Raw genomic sequence first — 15598 nt, 5'->3', positions numbered from 1 at the left:
ATTCACTTCATATTTGCAATAATGTGTAGTGTGCAAGATGTATAGTTTATGGCAGGACCCGGTTGGACCCGTCATAAAATTTCCAGGAACCGGTCTGGACCCATATGGGTCCAGACTGGTTCTTTGGACCGGGTCCTCGGGTCCACATTTTGCCACCTCTATCCCGAACTAATGGTCCGATTTGGAAAATTCAAACACCAATCGAAAGCTCTCGTCACGAACTACTAAAAACATGTACTTAATTTAAAGTTTGAGGTCAAGGTCAAGGTCAGGTCAAGGGTACAAATTGCAAGTTTCTACAGTATCGGCCTTGCACCGTAGTTGCCGAAGAATGGAGTCATGGACTGAGACTGATCGCCCAAAACGTGTTCTTAGGCTACCAAGACAATATTCGTTGCATACAATATCATTCAGAGGTCAAGGTCAAGGTCAGGTCAGGTCAGGTCAGGTCACCAAAAAACAAAATATAGAAAAGGGCATGTGCGACACATGTTTTATGGGTCATTTTACTCATAGAATTCAATAGGCACACTCAATAAGTGATATGGACCACCTCTGGATGAATTTCAGGTCGAGGTCAGGTCAAGGTCAGGTCAAGTGAGGTCAAATTTTGAAGTTGGTTGTTAAGGCCTACAAAGGTGTCTATCTGATGCAGTTTTTCACGGCGAATCGAATGGTCCTATTTTTGTTTCCGTACGAGGTCTAGAACTTCCAAAAAAGTCATTTTTCAAAAAATTTGTGTGTCGTGACGTCATAAAATTTTGAATAACTCCCACATTTTTGAACCAATTCTTCTAAAATTTGGTATGTCGGTGCACATAGACCACTTCTCTGACATATATTCCGGTTTTTTCGATAGACTCAAAATTTGGGATTTTATAATGATTTTCCCCAAAAAATCAGTTTTTTTTTAAATTTAGGCCAAAATCCAAAATTTTCAAAAAACCGAGATAGCCATTTGATAGACAAAGTAAAATTACGTATAACCTTTTTTGTTACGTCTTGATTCCTTTAAAAATGAAGATGTTAGCGGCGTTTGAACTTTTGCCGTTTTTGAGGCGAAAATGGCGAACATGACGTCACTAAAACGTCAATTTCTCAAAAAATTTCCGACGGATTTCGCTCAAATTTTCAGGGAACGTGTCAAATTGATGTAAGAAAAGGTACTGAAAGTTTGGCGGCGCTGCGCGCCGCCGTTTTTGAGATATCGCAAAAATTCGCGAGGGGGGGTAAAATTTACCCCCCCAGCCCCGCGCGGGTTAAACTTCCTGGCTGGTTGGTGAGACGCCAGGTTTATAACATTGGTGATGGTGTTTTGGGGTAAAAGTTGAACTTAAGTCTTAGTGTCGGTGACAGAAGCTTAAACGAAATACATCTAAGATGATCGATTAGCGTGGTATTTCTATTTAATTTCCGGAATGCAGTTTTGTTTACTCTTTCGTCGGTTATCAGGAAAATCACATGATACGCCTGGCCTCCAATTTACAGAGATCACCGTTTAACTTTCCACTATCTCCATTCCCCGTCTTTCTACAGAAACGAGGACGACCTGACAATGAAGCTCACTGAGATCGTGTTCCTAAATGACGTCATCAGCAAGCACCGCGAGTCAGGGGCTCGCGTTCAGATGATCCAGGAGGACTGGGACTTTCTGCAGCTGCAGTGTGCGCTCTACATCAACGGAGAGATGTCCGGCATCCCGCTCAACATGCAGGTAAACATGGTGGAGGTGTTCGGAAGGTGTAATTGAAGGTGATGTGGAATGTGCTAGTGAAAGCTAATGCTAATGGAAGGGTAGTGAAAAAGCTAATTAACAATAGCATCGTCCAGCTAAACATGTTGGTAAATAATGTGATTCTGATAAGCATGCTAGGGAACAATTTTATCCGCTCAGTGTAATTGAGCAGTGTCATTTCGCTTATCAAGGTGATCGTTATGTTCATCGACCTGCAACTATTCAGCGTGTCATTGAATTAAAGTTGTCGTGTTTAAAGTGTAGGTAGACAATAGACATGCCGGCCACTGCATTCAACATTGATGTAGGCTAGGCTAGATCTGTATGATTTATCTCAACTGTCTGTGACTACTGTCCCCTACTCTCCTCCCAGCCGAAGAAGCCCACCCGTGGCCTGGTGCAGCGACTGAAAGGAAAACAGGGCCGGTTTCGGGGCAACCTCAGCGGAAAACGGGTCGACTTCAGCAGTCGAACTGTCATCTCGCCCGACCCCAACCTAAGGATACACCAGGTGATTTACACAACGACCCTGCCCTTAATAACTCAACTAAGCACTTGTCAAGTAACTGATGACCCTGTCCTTATCAAGCTAAGGATACACTAGGTAATACATACAGAAAACCATGACGTGATGATCGTTGTCTCAGCGCTCTGCAATGTTAGGTTTTTTAAATGGGAAGCACCGAAATTCAACGGCGTTTGGTTATTTCCATTCTTCTCGTGTTCGATTCAATGCTTTTTATTTACCCGATATGGGGTAGATATCAGTTATAACAATTCGTTTTGCCATCTGCAATACTACGTCAAAGTCTTCGTAAAAGTCAGGTGTAAACTGGAGCTAACAGCTCTTTGGCGAACAGATCACTGCACTAAAATTATGTCACTGCCCTGTAGTTTACTGGAGTGGATTTCTGGCCTATCATCACCGACCCACCTCTTCTCAGGTGGGAGTACCTGAACACGTGGCCAAGGTACTGACCTACCCAGAGAAGGTTACCGAACACAACCTGCAGCTGCTCAGATCTCTGGTGGTCAATGGAGCGGACACACATCCCGGTGAGGAGGGGGACGGGGAGAGTAGAACGGGGGAAAGACGGTGGAAAGCGATGCTGTACGGGGGAAAGAATGACAGAACGGGGAAGAACGGCGAAAAGACTGTGGAAATGAGTGGTGGACGGTGGACGGAAAGGTTGGCAATAGGTGGAAGAGAAGAGTGGTAGAATGGGAGGGTTGGTGGGATGTGGAGGGTTTGGCATATTGTGTGTATTGATTGAATGGCGTGTGGTGATGATTTAGAGGACGGTGGATGAAGGAATGCTTGAAGAAAATACTTCTGTCTTTAATTGTTGGGTTTCCAACTACTTTCACTTCTGAAGTCGATCTTACACTGTACTTACACAGCTTTGTCAACATTCCAGGCGCCAACTTCGTGGAACAGCGCGGTACGGGCCTGAAGAAGTTTCTCAAGTTCGGCAACCGGCAGAAAATCGCTCAGGAACTGAGGGTGAGTTCGGTATCCAACACTTTTCTCAGGAAGCTGTGATTTGATTTGCAGCGATGTGGATAGAATTAGACGTCAAATGACTTCAGGCTGTTAAAAGGGTTTAACCTGATTCTCTTATGTATGTATTGCGCTCGGCTGTTAAGTTTGCACTTTATTGCTGGCGCTGCAAGAGATGATTGCGCCGCTTTTGTATTTGTAACATTTGGGGCCACTTTTAGTATATCGCAGTATTTGAGTAGGGCCATTTTACGAGCGACCTCCGTCCCCTCACCCCCAGCCGGGTGACACGGTGGAGCGCCACCTCCTGGATGGAGACGTGGTGCTCTTCAACCGACAGCCCTCCCTGCACAAGCTGTCCATCATGAGTCACCAGGCCAAGGTCCTCCAGCACCGCACCTTCAGGTAAGGGGATAAGAGCTATCCTTTCGGTGAGACAGTTTACTGGCCAAGGTTCCCCAGCATCGCACCTTCAGGTACGGGATAAGGCCTCACCTTTTGGTCAGCTAACTTTTAGGTGAGGGTTCCCCAGCATTGCTTTTTCAGTGACAGAAATGGGAACGGGGTTCTAAACTACCTTGTGGGACTGTACCTAGCTACCCTTAGCTCACTACCTCAGGTTTGACCCGCGCCCTGCTGGGGGGGGGGGGGGGTGTTTGAACACCCCCCCCCCCTTTGTGGTTTTTCGCGAATATCTCAAAAACGGCGGCGCGTTTCTGGTACACCTTATCATACATCAATTCTACACATGTTGTAAAAATTTCAGACCAAGGTCGTTCAAGGTCAGGTCACCAGGTCACTTGAAGTGACCTCACCTCATAAAAAGTTTCAATGTCTGTCATAGCTACACCGAGTGACCGATCGCTTTGAAACTTTCAGCGATTGCTAAGAGCAATAGCACGTACAAAATGTATGTCTCAGAATTTTGATATGGATGACCTAAGGTCAGATCAATTTTGCGACCTCCCCATTATAAAGTCAATGGGAGAAAATTGAAGTGCGCCTCTTTTGGACGAAAGGCATTATAAACACTCACAAACACCGAATCACAAGTGGTTTAGACACACTGAACATGAAAATGGTGTCCGTGACCCTTGTTTATGCCCTGAGGTCATCTTAGGTCACGAATGGTATCTAACAGTTCTTCGCAAATAACTTTTGATAGAGACATGCTAGAGCGATGAAAACGCCTTAGATGTGTTCAGCTCGACGATACGGATCGACCGATATGCAACATGACCCTTTCCGGTCAGGTCGTGACCTTGACCTGAGGTCAAGTTTTCAAGTTGACCTTTCAAGGTCAAGTTATAGTTCATTAGATGCGTCTTGCCGAGAGGAACACGATGCCGGTGAAAGTAAACTCGTACAAGGCTTGGGTCAAAAGTTATTACAGAAAAGCTGTTTCCGAAAAAATCGGTTATTTTTGCAGTTTTTGCCCCCTGCAGGCAAAACCGTTGACGTTAGGTCAAATTTGAGAAAATTACTCAGAAAGGGCGTTAATAGGGCTATCGAATGTGCTTTTCAGCGGCGCTGTAGCTCTATTGGTTCCCGAGTTATGCGTTGGCTTCTTGGAAATTTTCGACATTCGACCTGGAAATCGGCGAAATTTTGCCTTCAATGACCTCTGGTGACCTGACCTTTGACCTGACCAAAAAATTGACCGAAGTGATTTCGTCATTATTTTTGACGCTCTTTCGAACGCCGCCTTCCGCGTATCGCTACGTGGCCCAGGAGCCGAGTTACAAGGGGGGGGGGTGTTCAAACACCCCCCCCCCCCAGCAGGGCGTGGAAATCCAGGACCCCCAGCCGGGCGCGGGTTAACCCGCGCCCCACTGGGGTCTGCGTATAACACGCCCTACTGGGGGGGGCTATTCATAGCCCCCCCTCCTAACTCCGAAACTACTGGGCCGATCGTCAAAATTCAAACGGCGTCTGATAGCCCCGGAAAAACTGTCGAGCGAAACCTAATTTCATTGACCTCGAGGTCACCGATGACGTCACAGGTCAGGTCAAAGTAAAAATTATTAGCATTTTGGCTTGTTCACGTTTTGGGCTCTGGCCGCCGTCTTACAAGTCAGATCAGGCTCATTTTTGGATCACACACTCGGGAGCAGATGCTCTTGTTACCCTGAGGGTACCAAACTTGTACTTTGATTTTCAGGTCAAGGTCAGGTCATCACAGGTCACGAAAATATTATATCATGCGTCGGTCACGTGACACATGTTTTATGGTCCATTTAGATCAGAGATTTCGAATTTGATGTCGTCTGTATCATTCGAGGTCATTTTGAGTCGAATTTAGCTTAGGTCAGGTCACTTTCAGGTCAAAAAAGGTCAAATTTTGAAGTTAAAATTTTTCAACAAAAAAGGTGTCTATTGGATGCAGCTTGAGCTCAGAAACACGATGGTGCTATTTATATTGGCGTACGATGTCAAATACGTACTGAAAAATTGATTTGAAAAATTAATAATTGTGAATTTTTTGCAATAATGCGTAAAACTTGGCCATTTTTGAAGATATTGAGCTAAAACTTGCTAGAGTTAGTCATAATAATGCGTTCTATCACATATATTCCGGTTTTTTCGAAAAGTCAAAAACTTTTTGAAAAAAAATGTAAAAATTTAAATTTTGAATTTTATTTTATAAAATTTTCAAAATTATGAAAATTTTGAAAATCCGAGATAGCAGTTTGATAGCGCAGTCTATTCTGAGTCCTCCCATGCAAAGAAATTGGATCTAGCTTAAAAACTGAGCCCTTGGGAGCGATTGCCGTGGTTCAATGTTTTGCGTCGAAATCGGCCGAACATGACGTCACTCTGACGTCATTTCCGGCCAACCTATGGTAGCTACGAAGTTCAAATTTTGACACAAGGTGTCAAATTGATGCAGCCTAAGGTACTGAAAGTTTGGCGTCGATACGTCAAGCGGTTTGGAAGTTATTGCCGAAAAACGGGAGGGGGGGCTATAAATAGCCCCCCCCCCCCCAGTGGGGCGCGGGTTAACATCGTCCCGTATGAACACTGCTCTTAACAGTGGTTACAACTGCAACCTGGCTCATATGCCAGATTCCACGTCATCCCACGTGAGCCATCCTTTACTGCCTTCACAGGTTCAACGAGTGCGTCTGCGCGCCCTACAACGCTGACTTTGACGGAGACGAGATGAACCTGCACCTACCGCAGACGGAGGAGGCAAAGGCCGAGGCCACCGTCCTGATGGGGGTAGGTCAGAGGTCACGTGGTGTGGGCACACACTGCTGATGGGGTGGGTTGGGTATCACGTGGTTCGGGAAGACGACGTGCTGAATTGCTGATGGGGGTTGATTGTGTCACGTGGTATGATAGGCAGACACAGTGCTGATGGGGCTATGTTGGTCACGTCCTGGTCCTGTCCTGGCATGATACTATATTATGCTCGCACCACCCACATTTCTTCCGTGATAACTAACTCCGTGTCTGAACTTCTTTCTCAGTGCCTCTCCGCCCCCCCCCATCCCCCCCAGCAGTATACTCACTTTGTCTCGCTGTATTTCTCGTCCTCAGGTGAAGAACAACCTGGTGACGCCCCGCAACGGAGAACTGATGATCGGGGCCACGCAGGACTTCCTCACAGGAGCCTACCTGATCACTCAGAAGGACCAGTTCTTTGACCGGGCCAAGGTAACTAAGATAGTTGGACTTTTTCGACCGAGCGAAGCCAACTGACCAATCACACAGGAGGACGAGTTATACTGGCCGGTTGATGTAAGTTAGAGCGTTATCTGATCACATTGGGATAGCCATCAACAGGGAGCGTTTATCGACTTTATTCAGAGTTGTTAATACATATTATGCACCGATGCATGTCATATTCCACCTTACCGTCCATTACAAGCTACAACGTCTCTCGTCTCTTACGCCTGTCTCTCTTCCATGTCTTACGACCGTTTGCCCTTGTCTTGCGATCTTCTATAGTCTGGCAAACCTAAGAAAGAACGGACTTAAAGTGCCTGAATCACTTTGCATGTGATTTGTTCACTTGAAATGTATGGTTCGGAGAAATTTGTGTGAAAAGTTGTAACAGAAAATATGCCCTCACAATATAAATGCACATGCATCAACTGCCGCAGCACTTTAAATCCATTCTTTCTTAGGCTTGCCAGACTATAGTTTCCACTCTTACGACCGTCTCTCGTCTCTTACACCCGTCTCGCCTATGACGCCTCCCGTGTATTACGACGTGTCTTCCCGTGTATTAAGACGTGTCTACCGTGTCTTACGCCCGTCTACCGTGTCTTACGCCCGTCTACCGTGTCTTTCGCCCGTCTCCGTGTCTTACGCCCGTGTCCCGTGTCTTACGCCCGTCTACCAAGTCTTACGCCCGTCTATTTATTTATTTATTTATTTATTGCACTTCATCAGATCGTTCCGCTAAAATAGGGCTATTCTCCGATCATCGTCATGACAATATGCATAGGTATGAAAAAAACACACATACACACACAAGATAAATTGAGAGGTACAATGACGGCATAGCAGTGACAAAGTACACTATCACGGCATAGCCCTACCCGACTGCGTTACTCTGGCGCAGTAAGTCCTTCATCTTGGCCTTAAACGTTGCTACACTCAGACCAGCCAAGCCGTTTTGCAGCGCCATTCGATTGTACAGGGAGGCGGCTCGGTGCACAAATCGACGTTTGCCATGGTTGTTTTTCGCACGACATACGGCTAAAAGGTGCGACTGTCTGGTGTCTCGACACACGTGCTCATGGTTATAGGACATATAAGAACGCAGTACATCAGGCTTCCCCGACTTAAGAATGCCATGCATCAGTGACATGTCCACATGCGCTAAAAACTCGGGTACACGCAACCATGCAAGTTCGTCTAGCACATCAGAAACATGATCAAATTTTCGCCGCCCGGAGATAACTCTGGCTGAGAAGTTAAAAACTTTCTGTAATCTGGCTATGGTCGTGCGATTGGCGCTACCGTATACAGGAGCACAGTACCGCACATGGGACAAAACGAGAGAGTCGACAAGCCGAGGTAAAATAGAATGTGGAACAATGTGTCTGATGTGCATTAGACCGATAAGAATGCCGAAGCAGCGGTTGATGATGGTGTTGATGTGCGCTTCCCAGGTGAGCTCGGGGTCCATGACCACACCAAGGTTTTTGACAGTTCGTGATAGCGCAAGGACCTGACCCATAAACTCGATCTGAGGAGGCTCGTCGATCCGAGCCAGCTGGCGACGGTCACCGCTGCACATGAGGAGCTCTGTTTTGCTGGCATTGACCATCATACCGTGCTGGAGAAACCATGTGCACAGCGTGTCCAACACGTTCTCCAGAGCAAGCTTCAGTTCTGGAAGCCGGCTACGAGGGCCAGTTATCGCAACCTGGGTGTCGTCTGCATAGCGAACGGCCAAGATGCGGAAGCCGTTGACGCTGGATGGAATGTAACAGCCGATGCTGTTGCTCACGATGTTGAACAACAATGGGCCGAGGCATGTCTTACCGTGTCTTACGCCCGTCTACCGTGTATTACGCCCGTCTACCGTGTATTACGCCCGTCTATCGTGTCTTACGCCCGTCTATCGTGTCTTACGCCCGTCTCCGTGTCTTACGCCCGTCTACCGTGTCTCTTCACAGGCGTGTCAGCTGCTCTCGTCTATTCTGGCCGGGAAGGACAAAAACACCTGGTTCGACCTGCCCACGCCGGCCATCCTCAAGGTAAATACGAGGGCAACGAATTATTATCGCCCTGGGTTCAGGGCTCAGGGTTACACCAGATACAGTAAAACCTAGTGTATTCAGAATATGAAGTAAACGATGGAATTTCTATTGATGACTCGAATTACTAGAATTGAAAAGTGCCGTTATTGGACTTGTGACAATGTCTTTTTTTATTAATATTTTGTCAACTAAACTGTCCACCATGAAAATTTTCCGTATGATGCCTTCATAAACATTGCATGATTTAATTAACCAAAAATGAATTGAAATGTCAAATGTGTCTCTTGCCCACTTACCTAAACGTTCATGCAATGTATATTTCAACATTTGTCCCTCCCCTCGCTGCCGGCAGCCCGTTCAGCTGTGGACAGGCAAACAGCTGTTTGGTCTGCTGATGCGCCCTAACAAGAGCTGCCCGGTCAAGGCCAACCTGAGGACCAAGGGAAAGGCCTACACGACCGGCGACGAACTCTGCATCAACGACTCGTGTGAGCTGTTGATGTTGATGATGATTTTTATTATTATTATTATTTTTTATAAATTAAGTCTGAATGGTTGAATGGGTGCATTTGAGGAATCAGAGCCCGCACTAAGCATAGCTTGTTGTGCTGACCCTGACCCCACCACCCGATGATGATGATGATGATGATGATGATGATGATGATGATGATGATGATGATGATGATGATGATGATGATGATGATGATGAGGGTGATGATGATGATGATCTTGAAGATGTTGGTGACGACATTGGTGGTGACTGTTTGGTTGGTGAGTGAGTGAGTGAGTGAGTGAGTGAGTGAGTGAGTGAGTGAGTGAGTGAGTGAGTGAGTGAGTGAGTGAGTGAGTGAGTGAGTGAGTGAGTGAGTGAGTGAGTGAGAGTGAGTGAGTGAGTGAGTGAGTGAGAGTGAGTGAGTGAGTGAGTGGGTGAGTGAGTGAGTGAGTGAGTGATGGGAGCTGTGTCCTGAGCGCTTACTGGGCGAGGCACATGGTATGATTTGATGTGCTGTGATTTTTTTTTTGTGTGAGCTGACCTAACCTACCCTCTCCTAACCTGACGTGTCATGACCTGACCTTTGACGTTTGATCTCGAATTCTCCAGACATCGTGATCTGGAACTCTGAGCACCTGGCAGGAGCGCTGGACAAATCAGTACTGGGCAGTGGCTCCAAGAGTAACATCTTCTACGTGCTGTACCGTGACTATGGCTCCGAGGTGGCTGCCGACTGCATGTGGCGGGTGGCCAGGTGAGAAAAATGGGCAGTCAGAGGTGAGAATCGGGTGATATGGCACTGGTGAGGTGTAAGACATCGAGTAAGAATATGCTGACTAAGAAACGCTCTGTGAGGTGAGATGATAAGATGAGAAAGTCTCCGAAATTATTATCGGGTTTGAGGCATATCGACCAGTTCGAAGTTCATTCAGATAACCGGATGAACTCCGTAATTATAAACCAAGTTGCCGATAATAGGCGGAACGGTGCTAGCTGTATTTAGGGCCTTGGGTGCTAGCGACGTATATACTTTCTATTTGTAAGGGAGGTGAATTGAATTGAAGACTGTATGAACAGGTAAAAGAAAAAAAACATGATGGGCTAAGCCTGCCACATTCACAGCTTCTCACGTTTACACATTGTGTGCCTGTTTCAGGATCACCTCATACTTTCTGATGAACCGCGGCTTCAGCATCGGTATCGGTGACGTCACGCCTGGCGTCGGTCTGCTCAAGGAGAAACACCGCCTGCTCAACGAGGGGTGAGCGGTGACGTCACCTTGACGTCATACGTGCGTACTGTACGGACGGGAATCGGGGAATTGGTAGTGTTGTGATAAGAAATATGTTGTTATGTAAATTGAGTGATAGGGAGGTGACTCTTAGGTCTGCTTAGCCTTAGGCAATGATGGATTTTTTGTCGTAATGTTTTCGGTTCTAAGGTGGGTTTCGGGTAGGTTGTTTTGTTATTGTTCATTTTTAAATAAATTTGCACATAATATACGCCATGCCTGACTCTGATCTCTCTCTCTCTCTCTCTCTCTCTCTCTCTCTCTCTCTCTCTCTCTCTCTCTCTCTCTCTCTCTCTCTCTCTCTCTCTCTCTCTCTCTCTCTCTCTCTCTCTCTCTCTCTCTCTCTCTCTCTCTCTCTCTCTCTCGCTCTCTCTCTCTCTCTCTCCCCACAGCTACTCCAAGTGTGACGACTACATCCGTCAACTGGAGGGCGGCAGGCTGCAGCGGCAGCCGGGCTGCACTGAAGAGGAGACTCTGGAGGCCGTCATCCTAAAGGAACTATCCGACATCCGTGATCGAGCCGGAAAGGCCTGTCTCAGGGAGCTGCACAAGTCGAACGCGCCCCTCATCATGGCACTCTCTGGCTCGAAAGGTGCGGACGGGAAGGATTATATTAGTGGGGGTTGCAGTTAGATTTGGGTAGATTTGGGGCGTGAAAGGTTGGGAGTTATGATCAGAGTGAATGGTGGCGTGTTTTTGATTTCAGGTTTGTGAAACAAACTTTGGATTGAACTGATGGCTTTTGTATAACAACCATGGTTTTGTTGTTCTTTTTTTTAGGTTCTAACCAAGATTTTGACTACACCAAGGACTTCTGAAATACGATTTATAATATAAATATAACCGTATTGCTGATTTTGGTTCGTTTTCAGACTCTGTGATCTCTGTAAAAACAAAGAAATGATCAAAGATCAAACATGGCCGAAATGTTAAAAAATTTGTTATAAAATTTATATATTTATCTGTGATCCCTATTCCCTACGACTGAACTGAACGAATGACCTCTGAAATGGGTGCTGCTCGTTTTTCAGGCTCGTTCATCAACATCTCTCAGATGATCGCCTGTGTGGGACAGCAGGCCATCAGCGGCAAACGGGTGCCCAACGGCTTCGAGGACCGCGCCCTGCCGCACTTCGACCGGCACTGTGAGTTTACATTTTGACAGGACGTACCGATGGGTGTAAAGTTACACTTTAACTGGTACTTGCTTGTTAACTTACACTTCGACCGGCACCGTGAGTGGAACCTGTCACCTCGATCGGGTGCCCTGTGGGTGTTAACACTTAACGGCACTGTGAGTGTTACTTAATTGCACCTCGACCGGTACTTAGAGCGCTAGTTTACGCTTCTAGGAGTACTGTGGGTATTAATTTACACTTCGACTAGTACTTTGGTAACTAATTGCTCTTGGATGGGCACTGAGGCAGATTCAATGTAAAACTGCACATCGAGACATGCTGAATGTTAGTCTATGACCATGCTGCTGACCCCGTCAAGCTTAGCTTAGTATTTTAGGTTATTAGAGTGTGTGCTTAGATTTTAAGATTAGTGGTCATTTAGGTCAATAAACTCTTACGTTGCTAGGGGTTAAACACTTCAATGATTATGAACAGTTTATGTCGACCCACTTGAAGCTACGCATTGAACTCACGTCACCCTTCAAACCAAAATCGCAACTACCATTAAGCTGGTTTGGACCTATCCTAACTCGCCCCCCCCCCCCCTCCCACTCAGCCAAGACGCCGGATGCCAAGGGTTTCGTGAGCAACAGTTTCTACTCCGGTCTGACGCCAACCGAGTTTATGTTCCACACCATGGGTGGCCGCGAGGGTCTGGTAGACACGGCCGTCAAGACGGCAGAGACCGGCTACATGCAGCGGCGACTGGTCAAGGTTAGTGGTCAGCTATTGGTCAGCTATTGTGGTCAGTGGTCAGTCAGTTTGGTCAGTTAGGGTAACCGTTAAGGGGAGGGTTTAAGAGGTCAGTGGGTCAGAAGTGGTCAATGACTTGACAGGGGAGAGGCCCGGGTCAGATGTATAGTTGACCTTGTGTCAGCGTGACCTTTGGGGGAGTCATTGGTCAGTCAGAGAGCGGGGGTCAGTAATTACAGGTCATTGGTCAACTATCGATGGCTAGTAGTAGTGGCGAATGGTCACTGGTCAGAGGCCGCCATCGGGTTATACTCAGTGGTCGGAATTCGTCAGTGGGCATTGGTCGGGAGTGATTTTCACCGTTCAGTGATCTTTTGGCTGCTGGAGCCTGGAGGACCTCTGCCTCCCAGTATGAAGCTATGTCTCTCCCGTTCCCCAGTGTCTTGAGGACCTGTGCTCCCAGTATGACGTCATATCTCTTCCGTTCCCCAGTGTCTGGAGGACCCCTGCCTCGCAGTATGACGTCATATCTCTCCCGTTCCCCAGTGTCTGGAGGACCTGTGCTCGCAGTATGACGTCAGCGTACGTGATTCGGTTGGTAACATGATTCAGTTCTGCTATGGCGGGGACGGCCTGGATCCCGCCTGCATGGAGGGTAAGTTCACGGCGCCTGAAATATGAAATCGGTCGCTAATTTCATCATCCCAGATGTGTTATAGATTATTAGAATTCAGAAGGTGACAGGCATAAAGATATAAGTCACAAACATTAATTTGATATAATTATAGAATTCGTTGTTATTAGTGGTAACCACTAGCTCACTTCATGGAACGGGTCAACTGCAGTATTTGATTAATAAATTTGCTGGTTCGTGATATTCGCGTGATATCCATACGTGTTTTATCTTTCCGCAAAATAAAACATTCCCTAGACTAAGTCGATGCTCTGTCTTTACTCAGGAACCGCCACCGAATCTGAGCATCTAAATCTTAATTTGTATAAATTTATCACGCCCCCCTCTCCATTCCAGGCAAGGACAAGCCGGTGGACTTTGAGCGTATCCTGAACCACGTGCGGGCAAAGTCTCCTTGCGCCGACGAGGAGCCTCTGGACGCCGACAGTCTCCTCGAAGCAGTCGCTGAAATCATCCAGATGCCCGAGTACGCCGCCTGCCAGCCCACCTTCATCGAGGAGCTGAAAACGTTCGTGTCTGCCCAGGCGCGGCTGGTGGCTCAGACCCGCCGTGCGTTCCCCCTGGAGGCGGAAGGCTTACCGGAGGGAGGGGGTGTCCGCGCGAGACTGAATCGCATCACAGTCTCACAGCTGGTCGAGCTGTGTGAAATATGCCGCGATAAGTACCTCCGCGCGCGCATTGAACCGGGCACAGCGGTCGGCGCGCTGGCAGCTCAGAGTATCGGAGAACCCGGCACACAGATGACCCTCAAGACGTTCCACTTTGCCGGTGTGGCCTCGATGAACATCACGCTGGGAGTGCCGAGGATTAAGGAGATCATCAACGCGTCGAAGAACATCAGCACGCCGATAGTGACTGCTCAGCTGGTGGACGATACAGATCCGGAGTTCGCGCGCCGGGTGAAGGGGAGGATCGAGAAGACCATGCTGGGACAGGTGGGTTCAATGGGATAAAGGAGAGTTAGATGAAGGAGGATGGAGATACAGGGACGGGAGGGGTGAAGGGTGACGTTGTTGGTCAGCAGGAGTGTCGAGTCTGATGGCTCGTGTTGGGTACACTCGGGGGCAGATTGATGTTCCACCACTCCCTACCCATCGGGCTCCCATGGCTCAGCACTGGCTGCTACCAGTGGCAGCACTGGTAGCACTAGCACTGGCAGGCAGTGCTGAGCCATGGGAGCCCGATGGGAAGGGAGTGGTGGAACATCAATCTGTCCTCGAGTGTACCATCCAAACAGGTCGGTTCAGTGGGAAAGAGGAGAGTTTGATTGAGGGAGATACAGGAACCGGGAGGGGTGAGGGGTGACGGATCAGATGTTCAATAGGAGTGTCAATGAAGAAACGGATCACACGTGGTGGGTACCACCATCTAAGCTGCTGCACACTGGTCCAGATTCACGAAGAAGTCGATCAAAAATAATTTTTGAGTGAACTGAGTTCAAATCCACATGAAAAGGATCTATAAGCATAAACATGACCGAATTTCTACATTTTACCTCAGAAACCGAAAATAACGAGTGATTTTAGTTGGCCAGCTTTAACAAACACACACACAAACACACCAACACACTGAATGATTTGTAACAAAACTGTTTATATGTCACATCATAACACACACTGAAAGTTGGCAACTTTATGCCTCCCTCCCCATCATAACACACACTGAAAGCTCATCCCCGCGACCAGCAAGACAACCACCACCACCACCCAGGCTCTACAGCTTCACCGATGGAGCCCGAAGGAGGGCCAGGACCTCTGAAGGAAACTGGTCCGTGGCCGTGGTCGTCGGAGTCTTCAGCTTCCGCATCCGGAGGGGGCTGATCAAGGGGTCGGAAGTCTCAAGAAGCCGGTGGACCAGGTCGGTGTTGGACTGAACCCGGGACATCTGGCGCGAATGGTGCTCCCGGATTGCCTTGAAGTCCTTGTTCCTGGCTTCTTGGGCTTCTTCTGACATCGCCCCCAGGGGAAGGAGCATGCCGGCGGAGACAGTGGGAGCATGGATCAGCAGCTTGTGGACCGACTGGGGCATCCTGAACCACCCATACTGACTGACCAATATCCTGGCCGTCTCAACCGCGTACACGCCGAACCGCTCTTCGTCGAGGTGGAAGTTGGAGGACGCAGCGCGGAGGAGGTAGCTGAAGCGGCGGATCAGGGTGGAATCAAGGCCCAGGATGTCCGCAGACGTTTCGTGCTCCAAGAAGAAGCGGCGGGCCGAGTTGCCGTTGTTGGTCGTTCCAGCTCCGCCAGGAAGGGGCTGGTCGATCAGGAGCCCCAAACGCTGACGAAACTCG

At 47.9% G+C, this 15598-nt stretch overlaps 1 protein-coding gene across 3 annotated transcripts in view; it reads left to right on the top strand.

The window, feature by feature from the left end:
* Positions 1-15598, top strand: part of LOC122391287 (DNA-directed RNA polymerase III subunit RPC1-like) — a 35032-nt gene that overhangs the window by 6500 nt on the left and 12934 nt on the right. For all 3 annotated transcript variants that reach the window (XM_043385080.1, XM_043385079.1, XM_043385078.1), the window contains exons 10-25: positions 1537-1714; positions 2109-2246; positions 2680-2791; positions 3154-3239; positions 3517-3641; positions 6347-6458; positions 6780-6896; positions 8873-8953; positions 9309-9444; positions 10059-10203; positions 10606-10710; positions 11133-11332; positions 11772-11885; positions 12475-12632; positions 13158-13266; positions 13642-14240. In XM_043385080.1, coding sequence (XP_043241015.1) covers positions 1537-1714; positions 2109-2246; positions 2680-2791; positions 3154-3239; positions 3517-3641; positions 6347-6458; positions 6780-6896; positions 8873-8953; positions 9309-9444; positions 10059-10203; positions 10606-10710; positions 11133-11332; positions 11772-11885; positions 12475-12632; positions 13158-13266; positions 13642-14240 — 2515 coding nt within the window. The remainder of the gene's footprint in view (positions 1-1536; positions 1715-2108; positions 2247-2679; positions 2792-3153; positions 3240-3516; positions 3642-6346; positions 6459-6779; positions 6897-8872; positions 8954-9308; positions 9445-10058; positions 10204-10605; positions 10711-11132; positions 11333-11771; positions 11886-12474; positions 12633-13157; positions 13267-13641; positions 14241-15598) is intronic.

The sequence above is a fragment of the Amphibalanus amphitrite genome, unplaced genomic scaffold, assembly GCF_019059575.1.
Source record: "Amphibalanus amphitrite isolate SeventyFive unplaced genomic scaffold, NRLGWU_Aamphi_draft 000429F_arrow, whole genome shotgun sequence".
Taxonomy (NCBI): Eukaryota; Metazoa; Arthropoda; class Thecostraca; order Balanomorpha; family Balanidae; genus Amphibalanus; species Amphibalanus amphitrite.
This window is presented reverse-complemented; position numbering and strand designations above follow the sequence as displayed.